This window comes from Rosa chinensis, chromosome 3, assembly GCF_002994745.2.
Source record: "Rosa chinensis cultivar Old Blush chromosome 3, RchiOBHm-V2, whole genome shotgun sequence".
Taxonomy (NCBI): Eukaryota; Viridiplantae; Streptophyta; class Magnoliopsida; order Rosales; family Rosaceae; genus Rosa; species Rosa chinensis.
Genome location: NC_037090.1, coordinates 19,636,403 through 19,656,201, shown reverse-complemented (window position 1 = coordinate 19,656,201; position 19,799 = coordinate 19,636,403). Strand labels below are relative to the sequence as shown.

General features: G+C 39.8%; 2 protein-coding genes across 2 annotated transcripts; one reads left to right on the top strand and one right to left on the bottom strand.

The window, feature by feature from the left end:
* Window positions 1-3,126: 3,126 nt before the first annotated feature.
* LOC112193024 (F-box/LRR-repeat protein At4g14103) lies at window positions 3,127-5,923 on the bottom strand. The gene is made up of 4 exons (XM_024333029.2): window positions 5,693-5,923; window positions 4,317-5,355; window positions 3,910-4,089; window positions 3,127-3,599 (listed from the first exon to the last, which is right to left on the bottom strand). The coding sequence occupies exons 2-4, from the start codon at window positions 5,322-5,324 to the stop codon at window positions 3,345-3,347; spliced, it is 1,443 nt and encodes a 480-aa protein (XP_024188797.1). The 5' UTR covers window positions 5,325-5,355; window positions 5,693-5,923; the 3' UTR covers window positions 3,127-3,344.
* Window positions 5,924-13,162: 7,239 nt separating this feature from the next.
* LOC112193589 (replication protein A 14 kDa subunit B) lies at window positions 13,163-15,161 on the top strand. The gene is made up of 3 exons (XM_024333777.2): window positions 13,163-13,344; window positions 14,029-14,287; window positions 14,823-15,161. Exons 2-3 carry the CDS (start codon window positions 14,032-14,034, stop codon window positions 14,885-14,887), a joined length of 321 nt encoding a protein of 106 aa, XP_024189545.1. The 5' UTR covers window positions 13,163-13,344; window positions 14,029-14,031; the 3' UTR covers window positions 14,888-15,161.
* The last annotated feature ends 4,638 nt before the right edge of the window (window positions 15,162-19,799 follow it).

Here is a 19,799-nt window from a genome sequence, read left to right as displayed (position 1 = left end):
ACTGGCCTGCGTCCACTATCCCCATCTCAAAACAACATAAGTGTTTTGGAAGGTTTTGCTGATCTTGGGTATCTCTCTGACCCATACAAAGGTCATTCCAAACTGGTTAAGTGTTCACCATAGGATAAGACCGTAATATCTTGGAGGTCTACAGAACAGACCTTAGTCACTATATCTTCGAATAATGCAGAAATTCTTGCTATTCACGAAGTGGTTTGTGAATGTATATGGATTGGATCCATAATTACGCATGTTCGAACAATTGTGGTTTGAAGTCTACCACAGATGAGCCTTCGAGCATTTAGGATAATGCTGCTTGATTTGAACAAATGAAGCAAATGCTACATCAAAAGCGACAACACCAAATATAATCAGCAATAACAAACTCCCCTCAAAATCAAAGTGAACTAGGTTCGATCTGAGGACAGTATGGCAGACTTGCTCACTAAGTCATTGCCTAAATTCCACTTTCGAGAAACATGTTGGTAGCATCGTTTGCGGAAGTTATCCGTACTCCAATTACTGTAATCGTCAGGGGGAGGTGTCTACATGTATGGTCTCGAAACGTGAATGGTGTGTTGTGCTCTTTTTCCCCTTCGACCGAGGTTATTTTTGTCCCACTGGGTTTTTGTTACTTGGCAAGGTTTTTAATGAGGCAACGAGAGGAGCACCATGTTTGGGCGACACAAGGGGGAGTGTTCAAGTAAATCCCTATTTGTGTGTCTGGCCAAAACTCTAGGTTACTTGACCAAGTGGTAATAGGGTTTTAACTAGAGAGAATATCTTAGAGATATTCATTCATTGTATGATTACATTTCCTTGTACAATTCAGATTCTATGCATTGTAATCCTCTATATAAAGAGGCCCCTATTATCAATGAGAACACACAGCAATTCTCTCTCAAATATCGTTTCCCTAAAACATATTAGTATTTATTGAGTGTGAGCCCTTTTAATGAGGATCACTAAAATAAGGATTAGTTGATGACTTTCTAATCAACGGTTTGGGAGACCGACTTATCGATTACATTATGGCAAATCAACAATTAAATGTTTATGTATGCATGAGTAGATCATTTCTGAAAATTTTCTTCTGAATTGCTAATCGTTAAGGTACCAAACTAGATCAAATAAATGGACGAACCAAATCTGTCAAATTTGAACAGTTCATGTTCATAAATGATAAATCATTAGTATAAATGTCTTAACAATTTCCAATTTGGTTGAAAATTTGCAGAAATGATCTACTCATAAATATCTAAACATCTAATAGTTCATTTGCCAAAATGTAATTGAAAACTAGGTCTAATAAAAAAGTTTTCAACTAATCCTCACTATAGTGGTCCTCATTAAAGCCTATCCTTGAGTATTAATATTTATTGAGTTACTAAGAAAAAAAATTCTCCTGGCTTGGGCTGGTCTTATTATTTATATTTTTAGTTTTGTTTATTTTATTTGGTTAGTGTTATCTCGCCTTTGGCTTGTAATAAATCCCTGCATGTATCTTGTAGGGCTAGTTCGGCTAAATGTTCTTGCCTGCACTCTTAGTGCCTTATCTGGCCTATCTAGTGAGGAGGTGATCCATTTTTAAATGGTCGCAAGCTCCTAGTGGCAGAATGAAACTAAGTGTGATCGGAGTTATTTTCTAGCGGCAACATAGTAGGAAAGTTGTGATTTTAGTAATTATGCTTCGTTGTAATGAGTTATCTTTTCAATGTGTCACCGCTATGTCAAAGCAAATGGAGTAACCAGCAGTGCACACTCTTTGGTAATTGGTGCTTGTTAGAATACATGTATTTTGTAGAGTCTCCCAATATTATTTAGGGATGTTCTCTAGATGTTTATTCTAATAAGGGGTTTAGGTTCAATGTCCCCCCCCCCCCTTGTATTCAACAGTTTCATTAATCAAGGCTTGAAGACAGCTGCACCAGCCTTTCTTTCACAAAAAAAAATCCACTACCATCCATTTTCAGCTTACGTATACAATTAACTTAGGCCCCGTTTGGAAACAGAATTTTGATTTGGATTTGAGTTTCAAATCTTATGTATTTAAAATCTGCAGAATTGAAATGTGTATTTTAAATTTCACTGCTTGGATTGAAAAAAGATATGTAAAGATTTAGAATTTGCAACATTAGAACAACATCCAACTCAACCAAGTCAACCATCAAAAGCTTCAGAGCAATCAGAAACTTGACTCAGAGGGGATGAAGTCAATGGCGGTGAGCTCAGCCACAGTCGCCGGAGTCAATGAGTCGTCAAAGATGTAGAAGAAGCTGCAGAGGCTGAGCCGATATGCAGAGAGAAAGTAGATTGGGATGGAGTTGGCGACGGAGAGCTTGGCCACAGTCGCTGGAGTAGTTGGCGATGCAAAAAGAGCCACAGAGGCAGAGCCGGAAAGTGGAGATGTGGAACGTAGAGAGAGAGAGAGAGAGAGAGAGAGAGAGAGAGAGAGAGAGAGAGAGAGAGAAGTGCAGAGAGAGAGGCGCGATCTATTTTTTCAACGAGTCCAAGACTTGATGATTTGAAATAACTAAGGTCTCCTAGTTATTTGAAATCATCAACTTTTGCTATCTAAAATCTCTGGGCTGATTTTGAATAAATCCAAATACCCACTAAAGAAGACAGCCAAACAAGATGATTTGAATTTGGGAGACTGAAATCCAAATCCTCAACTCCAAATCACCCTATCCAAATGGGACCTTAATGAATTATCAGACTTGGATTCTTATTAGATTATCGAATTGAACCACCGACTCCATCTCTGTGTCTACTAATGAATTCGGAGCGAATTCCCATTAAAATCTACTCGATTGGTAAGTCTGTTTATAACCGGTCATTCTGGTTTTCTTTTGGAAGAGAAAACATTAGCACCATGTCCTGCTTTTGGAGGTTCAATGGGGGGATTACAGATTACTTTACTTGGAATTTTTTCTTTAATTGAAAAAAAAAAAAAAAAAAAGACTAAAGACAAACAACAACAAAAAAAAAAAAAAATCATTGTCATACATGATAAAGGCAAAACCTACCTTCAGGGGAAAGTCATATTAGTAATAATAACAAGAGTCCATCTCTGGTTTTGAAAAATAAACAAACATTTTTAACTTTAAGCAAAACACTGCAATAGATTTTCAACAAAACACTGCAATTGGATTGTCCTCAAAACAAAATCAAAGCAATTGAATAACAAATCTGTTAGAGCATACAAACTAGGAGTACAGAATTAGGATCCTTTTCCCAAAAATAAAGCCACATCAGCCACATTGCATTTATCAACATTCAGTCGTTTTCATATTCTAACATAATATGTTCTTCAGAAAAGTATTAAACCTCTGTTTTTTCCTTCATTTTCTTTGTTTTTCCTGAAAGACAATGATAGCGGTGGAATTCATCTTGCTTCCCTTTAGTCCCCTGATAAGATTTGATTGCTGTGGTGAATAAATTATCACCATTTTCTGCAAGTTCTTAGCATCCTCGAGGATATACCTTGCTAACTCCAAGTCAATGTTCCCACCGGAAAGCTCTATTATTACCTCCTTCAGCTCCAAAATCAAAGACAAGTTTTGGGATTTCCAGTACGTCCTATCAAATCGGCATTCCTGGAAAGGAAACAAGCAACTTCTTACTACTAAGAGATTATTTGGCAAATAAGGATAACATTGTTCCCAGAGCTGCAAAACCAATATATAAGGATAACCCTTCTTAGAGCACAACTGCCTTCGTTTTCTCTAACCAAGATTGATATGCACCTCACAGGCTCATTCTAGATACATCAAATGGTAACATTGTTCATTGTTGTATACTCAAGTGTGCACAACTGCACATGTGTGTGCAACAGAGATATACAGAGAGTGTGCACAACTGCACATGTGTGTGCGACAGAGATATACAGAGAGTGCATGCACATACCTCAGGTTTTGGGATGTTTACGGAATGGATAGACTTCAAGTTCAAAGTATTCAAATTCGGCATTCCTTTCATAAGAGAGACCATTGCTGGAACTACATCATCATCCCAGCTCTTAATATCCATACCCAAGTAAGAAATATCATTGAACTGTGCAGGAATGTGACCTTCCCTAAATAGAGCCTGCAAAATTATAAACATGAAAAGCAAACTCTCAAGTAAAACAACTCAGAAGTTTAACATAAATTAGCTCACACATTCATTTGACTAGGAAAGACTCATAGCCAGGCAATTTGTTCCAGGTAATAGTCAAAATGATTACAAAGAAGACATAGTATGCATAAGTCCATATTGGCATATTGCAAATGATCAGGTATCTGGCAAAAAAGAGTTTTGGTATGAGGTTTTACCTTAGCAGTCTCTTCGCTTAGAACAAGAACTTTAACCTTGCATATACTGTGGAGAACCTCAAATGTGTTGTCAAAGTTGTAGCCATCTGCTGGAGGACTCAGAAAAATCTCTGCTTTTTCCAAACACACTAAATTCCCTAGACTCTGGTGATTCAACAAATTCCCAGTCCATTTGAAAGATTTAAGGTTTGGAGCTGAAACACTAAAGGATGTGCTGCTAGATAAATCACATCTCCACTCTATAACTATCTCTTCAAGTTTCTCCCCTGAGATTTGAAGTTGACACAGGTCACAGTAAGAGGGACACACAAAACTAAATGACTCCAGAGACAAGCTTTCAATGGTAATATTTTCCACTTCAACCTCTTCGAAATGTAATTCCTTGATGCACTTGCAAGAAAACGAGATCCATTTGCAAAACCCCTCATCGATTTTAACCTTTCTCAACTTTATGTATTGAAGATTAGTAGAACACGCAATGGAAGGCGTTGCTAGAACTTTATCGCACTCCACTAATAGAGACCTCAAGGATCCACAATCAAAGATGCAAAGAGGCAGCTCGAACGTCGTTGCATCGGGAATTGCCAACTTGAGATCAAGCTCTTCAACATTACACTTGACTGCAACATGCACCCACGTGATCACTCGGTAAAGCTCATTATAAAAGCTCGCAGTTTTCCCTACAGCAAGATTCCAATCAACACGGAAGCGTCGTATCTTATTATCCCCACGAAGAACCAAAAACCTATCCAAGCAACTCAACAACCTGAAATGCCTATTATTAGACAGGTGCGAAAACCCCTCAAAGTTCAATGACGGAGTCGACAGTTGAAACTCTTTGCATTTCTTGGACAGTCCGCCGTAGCGAATGAGGTCTTTCACAGGAAGGAAGGAGAGAATGTGATGGGACACTTCCTCTGGAAGACTAAAGAATCTGAAAACACTGTCAGCACAAGCTCCTGGAGCTCGAGAACTCGAAGTTGCCAATGACTTCTGCTTTCGCTCCATTTATACTTCTTCTTCTAAACCCACCTTACACCTACAAGGATTAAGGACATGAAAACTACATCCCAAATGTTGTTATGTGACATCAACAGCACCAAGCCCACAATCATATGTCAATCTCTATATGCTTGTAACCAAAAAGCAATTTCAATAGACAAAAGTGTTCAAATTTTGTAAATATTATACATTTTGGGCACCAAAAAATAATTAAGAAAAAAAAATAGCCTAATGAATTCTATCCTTGCTTATGGCTGTTCTGTAATGGGTTAGAGCTAAAGCAGAAGAATTTCGAAACAAATAGTGAGAACAGACTTGAGATGATGCCCAATTCTTGGGTTTAAGGGACGAATATGTAAGTAATGAATCCATACCTGATAGCTGTCCCAGATCAGGAAGATGGGTATCACTGGAAGCCGATAACGGAGGACGGGGTGATCTGGTGGCGGCAAAAAGGGAGGACGCGCCGATCTACTGAGTCTGAGTGGGTTACCAGGAGGAGAAGGAGACACCCATCTCTCGTTCTGCTTCTAAATAAAAGAGGGAGATTCGAGTTGTGCCCAAAATTTTCCCACCAAGCTGCTCGCTACCTGGGCTAATGGGCTTTGGGTTTAGGACCGAGTTCAAGTGCCACCTATTAACACAAGTCCACAATCCAAAAGTTTTCAACCGATCGATACACACTGCCTTCTTGAACCATTGATAACATTTCAATAAAAGACTATATTTTGTATGGATTCGGCTTCTCTGCTAGAAAAACTATTGCTAGGATCTGCTTGGATAACTATGTGAGCCCGTCATGTCAGCCTCACTCAATCAAATTGTAGTCAAGTAATTAGGGGAGAAGATGAAGTAGTTTTGTTGGATGGGGTTGACCCTGACAAGCTGGCTTATACCGGGCTGAACTGCTGGGCATACGATTTGGGCTACCGGCCAGCATGGCCCAATTGCTTATTGGTTTCGGATACCTGGATCAGAGGATGGGAGTGGGTACCTGCCTATTACAGATGATCCTGCTGCCCCGGACATGATCTAGTATATTCCAACCAGTAGAAGAATTTTGTGGATTTATACATTGTCTGTTTGGCACCTAGGAGACACTTCACTCCATGAGAATTGGAGCGCGCCACAATGATGATGACCTTGACCACTTGAACTACTTTGGTCACTACATTGAAGACTTACCCTTAATAGATGATGAGGCATTGAAAAATGCAGAGGATGAACCTATGGGAAAAGCATAGGAGATGATAGAGTTGGAAGCTATTTTTGGGGATGTACATGTACAACCAACTGGTCAGAGTAGTGGTGTGAGCAATGGGTCTAGAAGGAGAGGAAGAGGTAGGCCAGTTAATGGGCCAAAGAATTTGAACAGTAGTGGGCCAATAAGAACAGTAAGGCATGACATTCAAATTAGGGAACCTCAACCAAATGACGGAGTGGCAGCTGCTGGTCCAACTTCTACAGTTAGGAATGATAAAGGTAAAGGAAAGGAAAAAGTGGTGGAAAAGCCAAAGGTGGGAGGACCACGGAAAGATGTGTAGAGTGCATATGCTACTAGAAGTGGTAGTGAGTCTTAAAGGCTTGCTCATGCATAAGAGTATGAGTACAGCTCTGATAATGATGATCTGAATTTTGAAGGGATCACAAACTCAGATTATGAGTTAGATGGGAATGATGATGAAGTTTTGTTTCAGAAGAATGTGGACGGTGATGCAAACAGAGTGCTTGAGTATGAAGAAATGGGGTTTGATGGAAATATCTCAGATGATGCAAAAGAATATGATGAATTCAGTAGTGTGAATTCAAGTGATAGTGAAGGTGAAGATAGGGGGCCTTTCAGAGTCAAGGGGAAGAGGAGATTTCATGGTTGGGAATAATTCAATGTCAAGACGAACATGAAAAATCCAAGGTTTTGTTTGGGAATGGTGTTCCCTAACAATGGGGTGTTTAAGAATGCTGTCAAAAAACATGTTATATATATTGACCAAGAATGAACTTCGTTTTCCTAGAAACACCAAGCATTAGGTGTTGGTCAGAGGCAAGACAAGTCCAGGTTGCCCATACTGGATGTATGCAAGCAGCCCTAACATGTCAAACCCTACCCTGCAAGTTAAGACATACAAACCACAACACACTTGTTCATCAATTGCAAAAAGAGTTTATCACTGCCATGCCTTTTTTGTAGCTCAAGAGTACAAGTCCACCTTCATGGCATATGGAAAATGGAGCAGTGATGACATTTAAAATGATGTGAACAGGGACTTTGGAATGGAGATAGGGTACCACATGTGTTATAGGACTAAGGCAAAAGCCGAGAATATGGCAGATGGAAGTTTTAAGGATCAATATAACCAGTTGGAAAGTTATGCTCATGAATTGAAGATGAGAAATCCATGAACTTCCATCTGGATTCAAACTGAGTTGGATAGCAGTGTGACCAGGTTTAAGAGAATGTACATATGCTTTACTACATTGAGGGAAGGCTGGAAGGGCAGGCTGCAGACCCATCATATGATTGGATGGGTGTGACTTGAAGTTTGTTCATAAGGGACAACTACTTTCAACAGTAGTTATTGCTAGCAACAATGAGATGTATCCCATAGCTTATTAGCTTTGGCCATTGTTGAGCAAGAAACCAGAGATTCATGGACCTGATTCTTGACTTTTCTTAAGGATGACTTGGAGATTGAGCATTCAGCTCATTAAGTCTTTATATTAGACAAGCAGAAAGGGCTGGAACAAGCAATTGTTGAACTATTTCCTCACTCAGAACACAAACATTGTGTAAGGCATTTACACAATAATTTCAAGGGGGATGGACACAATGGACTTGAGTTGAAGCAAAAGTTGTGGGCAATGGCCATATTAACCACCATGGCCCAATACACTAAGAAGAATATGGATGAGATGAAGAAGATATCTCTTAAAGCTTGGGATTGGTATAACGACAGGCATGCAAGGCATTGGTCAAGGTCTCACTTTGCTGAAGAAACTAAGTGTGATGTTCTGCTAAATAATCACAGTGAATCTTTCAACAAGAGCATTCTTGAAGAAAGAAAGAATCTCATAATTCCATGTTTGGAGGAGATTAGGGTTGCAACAATGGTCAGACTTGCAAATAGAAGGAACTCAGCTGCTAACTGGAGAAGCAAGGTGGGACCAAGGGTAGAGAAATTATTAAAGAAAAATACAGCTTAGTCAAGTGATTATAGGGCATTACAATCCAGTGATTGGAGGTTTTAAGTACAAGGTAGAGGTGTGGCATGTGAATCAGGAGTGATTACTCAACACTCTGTGGCACTGGATCTAAGGAAATGCACATGTAGAAGATGGGATCTGTGTGGACTGCCATGTGGCTGGTCTCTAGATGATTTTGTCTCTGAATGGTACACACAGAAGAAGTATATGGAGGCATATAAGGTTATGCTTCATCCAATAGCTGGTGGTGAGGAATGAGATCATAAAGATTGGCCAACTACACCTCCCCTTTACAGGAGGCAACCAGGAAGGCCCAAAACAAAGAGGACCAAAGAAACTAGTAAATTGTTTTCAACTCATACTATAATATTTAGTTTATTTGTAAAACTTTACACAACTGGTAAATAATGTCAATGTGTTGTAGGTGAAGAGCCATCACCTCAAGGAAATGAAAAATTGCCTAGAAGCTATTATTCTTGAGTGAGTTGTGGGCTGTGTGGCAAGAAAAGTCATAATCTAAAGACTTATTTGAAGAGAAACTAGGTACAAATGACTTGTTTATTTTCTGGTTGTTCAATATACACAGGCTATGAGTTTGGCAATTGAGGATACAAATGACTCTGTTTTTACAGGTTGCAAATGAGGGCAATGAATCTCCTGTTCCTGAACAAAACCCTGTGTATGAAGCTAATATTGAAGCTCCTGTTCCTGAGCACAACAATGAGGTGCCTGAAGCTAATAAAGCTAACATAGCTAAACAACACCATGTTCAATAGCAGCCTGCAAAGGAAGACATACCCACACAAGAATCAAGCTACTTTGCAAATGTCAATGCAGACCCAGGCATCATCTATGAACATACCAAACTTCAACAATGTCATCGATAGTTCTATGCTCTCTTAAGACAACATGTAGGTACAAGAACTATCTATGGTGTGTTGGCATTCCCATACAAAACCTTGAAGTATCCTACACGCTGATCTTAGAGAATCTCAGGTAAACGCATCCATGCATACATGGTCAGTCCCGTGTGTTAATTAGTGGTTGGTCTAGGAAAATATCTTTGGGGTTTATTTTTTTATTTAAAGATATTTTTCTGTTTGTCATATTGTGTTATTAATTTCCTAAATATTTTAGGATTTGGTGTCTTTATTTGATTATCTTTAACACAAAAGATTATTTCCTTGTAGAAGTCGAATTAGGGTTGTATTCTGTTTGATTGAGTATTGCACCGCCCCTTAATATATATGTGTGGAAATAGACAGTCATAGGGGTAGACGCAAGAATTAATTTGGTAGTCTTGCTTGCTTGAGATCGGTTTTGTCATAAGAGTCAAGGACACTTGTTCCATGCTTAAGTGTTCTTGGTCGTGTTTCTCATATGCATAAATTCTCTTGAGATCAATAGAGAAGCTGTGAAGTCGTTCAAGTGAAGAAGGAGTTCAAGACTGAAGACAAACTTCTCATTAGTTATGTCTAGTGATTGTAGCCGAGCAAGTGCTATTTGAGTTTGTAAAGAACATATCTTTCATCATAAGTTAATTGTTCTTTTTGGGTTCTCAAGAGTAAAAGCCCCGCAGTGTTTTAATCTCATGTTTGAGGTTTTCACTGCGTAACCAAAAATCCTGTGTTATTTTTGGTTTCTGCTCAGTAAGGATTGAAACGTGCCTATCGATCCCCGTTTTCCAGAAAACACGTTATGTTCTTGTATTTTCACAACAGCATGACTGTGGTGCCACCTCCAAATTCTCAGGCACCAAACAATGATGATGCCATTATTTTCTGGGTTTATCTTTAATTGTCATTAGTGCTCCATCAAAGTCTAATCAAACCTTGGCCTGGACAAACCAACTTCAATGGATTTTGTGTTGACTGGTGCCTCCCTTAAGTCATCCTAGCTAGCTGCCATATACAATTCCAACCGACTAGCTGTCTTATATATTAATTAATTCCTCTGTTTGCAAGATCTTCTTTCTATGAACTCGATCATTCCTTTGTTGCTAGAGAAGGTCTTAGATAGCGCTGCCACGTGGTGGGGCAGTGCGGCCCTCCAATCACTGCCTAGCAGGGGGGTATTTTGGGTATTTTACCTTGCAAATTAAGGACAGTTTTGGAACAAGAATTTTTTTTTTTTTTTTAAGTTTTGATTGGTGGGCCGCACTGCCCTACCACGTGGTAGCCCCTACCCAAGAATTTCTCTTGTTGGCTTGTTGCTAATGCCAACAAAGCATGCTGAACCACTCCAATTCATTCTCTCTTGCCACGTACAGATGAAATATGAAGAAACAAACCAATAAAAAAGATTTCATTCCATATTTTGTATGGAAAATACTTCAGTACATTAATGTACCGATACATCAAATAGACTAGGTTCAATACAGATGTAGACTAGCTCGGTATAAGAGTAGACTAACTCCCTGCATGTCTACCCATGTACTGAGCTAGTCTACCTCTGTATTGAACGTAGTCTACTTGATGTATCGGTAGACTAATGTACTATAGACGATCCCATTTTGTATTGCTCCATCATGAAAGTGAGGACACCAAACACTCCCACAAACAATGTAACATTGATTCCCTCCTACAACCACAACCAAGAGTCCAAGACCTTGTCAGTAAAAAATATGGTACATTGGGAATGAGTTGGTCATTTTTCATGAAAAATTTGACATTATCATTTTTCATTTCATATAATAAGATTTGACATCTTATAATAGGACAATTACATATTATAGGACCAAATACGGGTCATGGATATTGGATTCTTCATATCTTCTCCATCCTCTTTATCTTGTCCCTTTCGTTTATACTTTTTTGAGTTAAGAAAGTGTGTGTGTATATATATATACACACACTTTTTTTTTAATCTTTGAACTACTATATTATGCAAGAAACAATATATTAGGCCTGGGCACGGGCCGGGACCGCATGTCAATTAGCTAGGCCCGGGACCAAGCCCATTTATTTCGGGCCGGGCTCAATAACGATTTTCAGTTATAGGGACCGTAAAGGACCGGACCAAATAGGCCCGGGCCGGTCATGCCGGGTTTTCGGGCCCAAACGAAGAGAATAACATCCATTCATAGCTTCTTCAAAATTACAAATTACGAACAAATAAAGTTTCAATTTGAAGAAAAATGAAGGTAAACAAAGTACAAACAAATGAAGTTACAAAGTACAAACAAATGAAGAATTGAAGTTTCAAACATATCAAAGTTACAGACCAAATAAAATTCCAAACCAAATAGGCAAACCAAGTAAACTAGCAGTTTTAAACCACATTAATTTGCTTCCAAGCCTCTAGCTGCTGCCATCAAATGGTGTCCAGCCAACCATGTCATCCTACAACCATTTCACATTATGCAGATCACATTATTAGTTTACAACACATATCACATTAAAAGCTTGCAACATCGAAAGTTTTCGCACCACCTGCCGGCTCACTATCATCACCGGCCTCAGACTGGCTGGAAGCCACCACCAACTCAGCCCCAATAACTGCAGCTGCTTCGGGTTCCACTTCGACTTCGGGCATTATCAAAATCGATTCTTCAATCCTACCACCTAGAAACAAATTGGAATCAGATAACCCCAAATCAATTACGACCCAGATCAGAATTGTCGATGTTTGAGAGAGAGAGAGACTTACTGAGACCTTTGGGTTATCGAAGAAGGGCAGAATGGATTGACTGGGTTCAAGGCTTCGACTGGGTTCGAGACTTCGAGGCTTCGATTGAGATCGACTGATTGCGACTGGGTTCGAGGCTTCAACTGGGATCGACTGGGTTCGAGGCTTCGACTGGGATCGAGTGGGTTCGAGACTTCGACTGGGATCGACTGGGTTTGACTTCGATTGATTGCGACTGGGTTCAACTTCGATTGATTGCGACTGGGTTCAACTTCGACTGGCTTCAACTTCGATTGATTGCGACTGGGTTCGATCGGATTCGACTGGATTTGACTGGGTTCGAGGCTTCGACTGGGTTCGAGACTTCGACTGGGATCGACTGGGTTCGTGGGTTCGAGGCTTCGACTGGGTTCGATCGGATTGCGACTGGGTTCGAAGAACTGAGGTCAAGCCGACAAGTTTGGGAAAGGGTCGATGTCTCGGGGATGGTTGCGAAAGTTTGTGTCTGAATGAGTGAATGTTGACTGAAGACCTGAAGTCACCACAAAGGCACAAAGGGAGGCTGAAATTAGGTTATTAATATCAGGCTTATCTTCGGGCTTTGGAGATTATGGACACCAGGGCCCGGGACCGGCCCGTTTAAAATGTCATGGTCCGGACTTTTTTTTTTTTGTCTATTTTTTCCTCAAAGCCCGGCCCGGATCCGGTCCGGGTTTTCGGGCTTTCGGGCTAAAATGCCCACCCCTACAATATATGAGAATGATCCGGCTTCTCTAAAGTTTAAAGTGAGGACTGGAGCCTATGATATTTATTTCAACTTTATAAGATCTGAACTCTTGATCTAATGTAAGAGTCCTGAAAATTAACAGATAGCTCTTTCACCAATTTTTAATTTGCATTCTAAACCCGCTAATTCGACTCTCAAATTATCGCGATACAGGGAATCGTATACTCTAATATAATGTTTTGGCGCTTAATTTTGCCGCCCCGTCAAAAATCAAACCACTTTCGTATCCGCGTGTGGGGGCGCGTGTTTCACAGTCGCGTCTCTGATATAAAAACCCTTTGCAGTCTCAGAGTTGAGAAAACCCTCTCAGATTCTTCTTCATCTTTTGCCGCGCTCTCCGTCGCTCGATCTTCCAAACTCAAGTTCTATTCTCGACTCAGTTTCTCCGGCGATCTCCTCCGATCATCAACAGTAAGATCTCGAAACCCTAATTTTCTCAGATCTTAACTGCACTGTTTGGAGTTCACACGATTAAACCGTCGCAAGTTTTCAATTTTGGTCCTCGGCAGCCAAACGCGGTGATTCTTTGTGCTTTTTGTTCAAGCCGAATCGGGATTTCAGTTTTCCTTTTGATTTTTCGGTTCAAATTTTGGCTTAACTCGGTGTGATTTAGGGTTCAGGTTGCTCTACTCTGTAATCAGTTCAGCTGGTTTTTGATGTCATAAATCTAGTACTTGTATCGTAGTAATTGCATCTTGATTACCAAAATGAAAGTGAAATTTTCCGATTTTTGTGATTTTAGGGGCTTTCTGATTGATTAGGATTTTATCGATGAGAGGCTGGTTTTAAATCGAAATGAAATCAATGAATGAGAGGGAGAAGATAAGAAGAATCCAACATTTTTGAAATTGTACAAGAAATGTGTATGTATGGAAATGGACATTACTATTCGCCATTTCGGTTAATGGGTTTCTCTTCTATTATTAAATTAGGATGGATGTGATTTTAGTAATGGAGACTGGTGTATGGAGTATGATTAGAACTGTTTGTAGGCTGAATGTAACATGTTTTGAGCCTGATAGGTTTGATAGAATTCGTTGTTGTCACCGAACAATTATAAAGAGATGCTGATGATTTTCAATATGTTTTTGGCAGGATATGGATACGTCAAACCCGTCCGTTTTTGTGAATGCAGAGCTGCTGCGGTTGTATGTCGGAAGGCAGGTTCGGGCGTTGATTCAGGTTGTGCAACTGGATGCTGGATCTGTCATTGGCAAATCTACTGATGAAATTCAGTTAATTGTAAAGGGCACCCCACCCTTTCCTCTTACAAAATTTGTTGAGGTCATAGGTATTGCTGACAGCGATAAATCTATCCAAGCTAGCATATGGAACAACTTTGGTGACACAATTGGTATGCATTTTTCCACCCTCCATTTTACAATTTGTCTCTAATAGTGGTTGACACAGATTTTATACTTGATGCCAATTTGTGCTTGGACTGGGTGAGCTAGTTGTGAAGAAATAGCTTCAGCTTCTTGTTTTTCTATTCATCGAGTGTTTAAAAGTACTGAGGATTGAAACTTGTAACAAGGAAATATGCCAATAAAAGTGGGGTAGACATTAAAACACGGGCGTGTTAGTTCTTCAAACTACACCATGGGACTTCCTTGTAATTAGTAGTCCAAAAGCAGTTCTTATCAAATTCAGGCCCTTTTACTGCAATCACTTAAAACTACATTTGGAAGCAGAAATGTGAAATGTAACTCTTGTATGGTTTTATGTTGTGCCTTGCCCTTCACCCTTCACATGTCCTATGGTGTGTTAACGTTTAACATATTGGTGATAAATTATATTCGCTAATGCCATTAATGCCTGGTCATTTGGCCTTTTGTACATACTCTTGTACTGGTTCTGATAGACCTCCATTTTTTCTTGACCTGTTGCAGACACGCATGCTTACAATCAGCTTTGCTTGCTTGCAAATGGAGAATTTAAGCACTTGTTCATCTGAGCTACAACAATCTTTCGTTGTAACCCAGGAAGTCAACAAGTCACAACTTCATCAGATTCAGAACAGGAAGGGGATAGTGTAATGTAGTCAGTCATGTAGCTTTAATACTGTCTTTTAGGAAGTTGGTGAATTTTGAAGAAGTGTAGTGATTAAGATCTAGTTATTAGACATGCACAAGTCTGGAATGTTTGATCTTTTGTGAATGAACCTGCTGCCTCTATTTACTAGTCATTCAGGATTCAATACATCATCTTCCTTATTGGTCTGGCTTTCATGTTTTGCAGATTCAGTAGCTTTAACCTTTGAAAATTGTATTGATTTCATTAGTTGTGATGCCTTGATTAGCCAAGTGCCTAATCTACTGCAAAGATTAGGAGCTGGGTGGGTAAAGGGTTTTGGATGTTGAACTCAAAAGTGTAGTCGAAGGCAACTCCTGTTGCCGTAACGACCCCAAGTAATGATCAATTGATCATTAGATGTGTCTTCTGTCATTACATACATGAAATCTGTTACAACTTTTGGTGGGAAATAGTCCATGATACATCTTTTATATATTATTTCCCACTGCTCCTAATGCTGGCAGCAAATGCAATGCTATGAAGTTTCTCATGGTTCTCTCGAAAATTATTCGATATGGGAAGCTAAATAATGGCCATCTTTGTGGTGCGTTTCGTTTTTTGCTCATTGCTAATTGAATAACAATCTAACAGCAGAGCAGAAAAGTGTATCCTTTTGCTCCAACAATCTAATTTGCTCCACATCTGCTATTGTTATTATGATATTATCTTTATGAACCATGTACACAGAAATTGTTTATTCTTGAGTCACTACAAAACAAAAATCCTTTACTCATTTGATTGCATAAATAAATAAATAGTTTTGGTGAAAATTAATTATCTCAAGATCAATTGTTTATTTGTTTGAGGCAATTCAGTGAGTAAATTTTTTTTGTTTACATTGATCTTTTACAGAGATAATCATTAATAATTAATTTAATTTTTAAACGGTTAGATTATGAATATGTACCGCCAAATTAATGCAAATAAAAAAAAAAGAGAATTTGAAAAACATATATCCATAAGAGTATGGACCTAATTATTTTTCTATTGTTGTCCACACTTCAGCTCCCTTGGCCACTTAGTTTTGATGTAACATACATTTAGTGAAAAATTCTTGCATATGTCAGGTGTATCAGACACGTGGTACGCCTGACCAATCACACTTCAAAATTTTTTTGCCTTATTTTGAAATTACCCTTGCTTTTTAAAAGTGCAATACCCAAAATACTCCCATGCTGGACACTGATTGGACAGCCGCACCGCCACGTGGTGCAGCTGCCCCACGCAAGACTTTCTCTACGTTTAGTACTCATCTTTAGTTCCTTTTTTATATATTTTATTTTATGCTTGTACGTATTACAATTCATTCGCAGATTCGCTAGGCCAATAGAGTTTGCTAGGGTCTTTTCAGGAGAAGCACATTCTTCAATCTTTCGTGAAATAGGCTTAGTTTGGGATTGCTGTGCTGTGAGAGGAAGCACTTCCGAACTTGCTGTGAGAAGAAACAGTTGAGTGTTTGGTAAACTGTTTTTAAAAGTGCTGTGAGAACAAAAAGCAATTTCTAAGTGTTTGGTAAGTTGCGAGACAAAAGTGCTTTGGCTGGGTATAATTACCAAAATGGTCATACATGTTAATACACTAGGCACATTACTCATCTCATCATCTCCCTTTTTGTACTGTACTATTAAAATCAAACCAAGCAACAACCTTGTTAATTAACTCAAGGGCTTGTGAGACATTCTTCCCATGAACTCTGCAATTTCTATTTTGTCATAAAAACCTAGCAATCACTGCAAACCATTCTAGCTCCCAATCTTTAGCAACAGTTGCAACATGATTAAAAAGCTTATGAAATTTCGTTATTTCCAGACTTTGCAAACATCCACCAAGAAAGTATTTTTCCACACATCAGTAGCTACTTTACAGTCCCACAAACAATGAATAGCAGTCTCTTCCCTGAAACCACAACTCCCACAACTTGCACTAGACCCAATCTTTAGATAAAACAAGACATGTGAGCACCGGAAAATTTATCGAGCTTAATTGAGATCATTTGATAATTATTTATTTACGATCTCGAAAATTATTAATGGTGCTCGGAAATATTTTTCAGAATTTTTCATTGGGAGAAATTCTTGATTTAAGGGTTTGAGAGTAACGTACACGACACAACGAATCCGTGAGAATTTTCGGAGAATTTTTCAGATACCCAAGCTAATTTTTATGAATTTTGGAAGTTTTGGAGATTAAAGAAATTATTAAAGGAAAATAGAAAATCAGGAGGAGCGATCTAAGCAGTTCACTTTCTCCACAAACTGATCTTGGCTGTTAGATGTTGTTTAAAAGGGGATGGACCAGATCAGATTGATCTAGAAGGCTCGGGAAGGGATCAGAGCCTCTGACTCGCGACGTGACCAGACGACCCGAAAACGAGATCTGGCATGAACTCCTCAGTCCGGCCATATCCTGGCGGCGCACCACCGGTGTTCGACTCCTCTTCTCGGCACTGACACATCTATGGTGATGGATCGTCCATGCACGGATCTGAGAGAGATTCGAAGCTTGGAAGCTTGAAGCTTTTTCGACGACTCCGGTCACCGTTGTCGATGCTTGAGGTATAGAAATTGATCTTCTCTTCACACTCTACATGATAGTACACCTAATTTTCGATTTCGTATGAGTTATGATCGAATGGGATTTTTGGTTGTTTTTGGTGCCGATGGAGCTCACTGTGCACGGCAGTTTTCTGGGCTTTGTGGTTTGATTTCGACGTTGATGATCATCCTAGAGCAAGAAACCGGGCTTGGTAGCACTCAATTTTAGAATCTATGTAGTGGAGTGCAAACCCGAGTGGAATTGGAGGGTAGCAGGGTGTTGGCTTCGAAGTTAGAAAACATCATGTTCAGTGATCGTGTTCGAAGCTACACACAGTAGCAATAATCGTTATTAACATGGTAAAGGTAAATTTCATTCCCATACTCCATGTGTATTGAGACTGTTTTGCTCGGTGCAGAAATGGAATGGGTTGTGGATGTATGCTTATTGTTGGCTCTGTTGTATTTCGATCGATTAGAAAAGGACGAGGATAAAATAGGTAGGTGGCTTAACTTCATTAAATCTTCCTTGTTTTCAACCTCGTTTCGCAAAAGCCATTTTCAAAAGCTACTAAAAGTAGCTTCTTATTTCCTACTACCCAGAGAAGCGCTTCCGCCCAAAAGCAACAATTTTGAAGTTTACCAAACAACCTCACTTTCCTCCAGAAGCACTTTTGGACCAAAAGCAGGTTCCAAAAGCAATCCCAAACTAAGCCATAGATTGACAAGATGATCAAGTCTGCATTGGTTGGTGCTACATTGATAGACCTTGTGATCTCGTAGACTCAATGAATCATTGATTTTGGATGACGAACCTACCTTATTTGTTAATAGCTTTATCGACGACTTGTGAAGGTGATCATTTTCAAGGCACCATGGGTCTGAGGCTCCAATGGTCGTGTTCAAATTTCAAATTTGAGAGGTTTTCCTAGGTGGTTTTGCTTCGACCGTTTCTCATGATGACATATTGTGCGGTGGATAGTGGCGTTTCGACAATCATGATGGTGTTTGCTCCATATGATGATCTCTTGTATCCAGCTCTGGTGTTGCTCAAGGAAAGTTGTTCAAATGTTTGTAATTAGTGCAATAAAATAATCAGATGTAAATAATAAATGTAAGGAAAGAAGAGAGAAAAATGAATTCTTGAGGATATAGGAGGAACCACTTAAAACTTCTTAAGTTTAAAAAAAGAGAGAACGCGCTTGCACGCGCCTGGGAGATTCAACTTAGGTTTCCACCCTTGTCCGGCGGCGTGCCATTACGCCGTCGTCGGACGGGCCATTGTCGACTCCATGTGGGTTAGGCGTGAGGCCGGGTCCCTTGATCAAGTTCCGATCTAGGTGATTACGGTGGATGTCAGAGAGGTGAAAAAGGTATTCTTTGCGACTTTTGGTTGGTATTGGTACTCTCTTCGATGGCCTAATCGGCGATTTAGAGCACAGATTCTGTGGCGGCCAAGCTGTGAGGCGTCAGGTGAGGCGTGGCAGGGGGCTCGGAGCGACCCGATCTAGGTTGGGTCATTTGATCCCGATCCGGGTTGGAGTGCTTCCACTCGGATTCTCCATGGTGCGACGAAGATGGAGCTTCTTTGGGGCTGGGTTCCGATCTGGGATAGCAGTTCTTCTAGGCACGTCGGAGATGACATATCTTTGACAGCGTTCTGGCGAAGGCGGCTGGGTGGCGTTGTGCAGGATCCGATGGTGGCTGTGGTGGAGTTGGGTCAGGCCTGATTGACAGTCTGTGGGTTTCCTTCCCCCTGGATTATTGCTTGGGCTCTTTTTTTGGGCCTAGTTTAGGCTACCTATTTTATTTTTGTTGTTAGCTTTATTTGCAGCAGCTGTTTAATTATGTCACGTCTTTGGCGTGAAATAAATCTATACACTTGTTGTGTAGGACTAGTCGGGTCTTGTGCCTGGGTATGCACTCAATGTGCCTTGTCTGCTCTAGGTAGGCGGCAGTTGTCTTGCTTTGTTAAATGGTCGCTACCACCTAGTGGTAGGGTGAGACTAAGTGTCGTCGGATTTATTTTTCGGCGGCAACATAGTAGGAAAGCTGTGCTAAAGCTGTGCTAAAGCTGGTACTTATGCTATGTTATAATCGGCTTACATATCGAGTTATCTTTCTGCTATGTCATTGCTATGTTAAAACAAATGGAGTAGCTCATTGTGCACTCTTTGCTAGTTGGTGCTTGTTAGAATACAAGTCTCCTTTAGAGATTTATGATATTATTTCAGAAAATACTCTAGATGCTTATTGTAA

Coding starts and splice junctions, on each gene's coding strand:
- LOC112193589 (XM_024333777.2), top strand. CDS start 14,032: ATGGATACGTCAAACCCGTCCGTTTTTGTGAATGCAGAGCTGCTGCGG. Junction 14,288..14,822: donor CAACTTTGGTGACACAATTG/GTATGCATTTTT, acceptor GACCTGTTGCAG/ACACGCATGCTTACAATCAG.
- LOC112193024 (XM_024333029.2), bottom strand. CDS start 5,324: ATGGAGCGAAAGCAGAAGTCATTGGCAACTTCGAGTTCTCGAGCTCCA. Junction 4,090..4,316: donor TAAGCGAAGAGACTGCTAAG/GTAAAACCTCAT, acceptor ATAATTTTGCAG/GCTCTATTTAGGGAAGGTCA. Junction 3,600..3,909: donor TAAACATCCCAAAACCTGAG/GTATGTGCATGC, acceptor TTTCCTTTCCAG/GAATGCCGATTTGATAGGAC.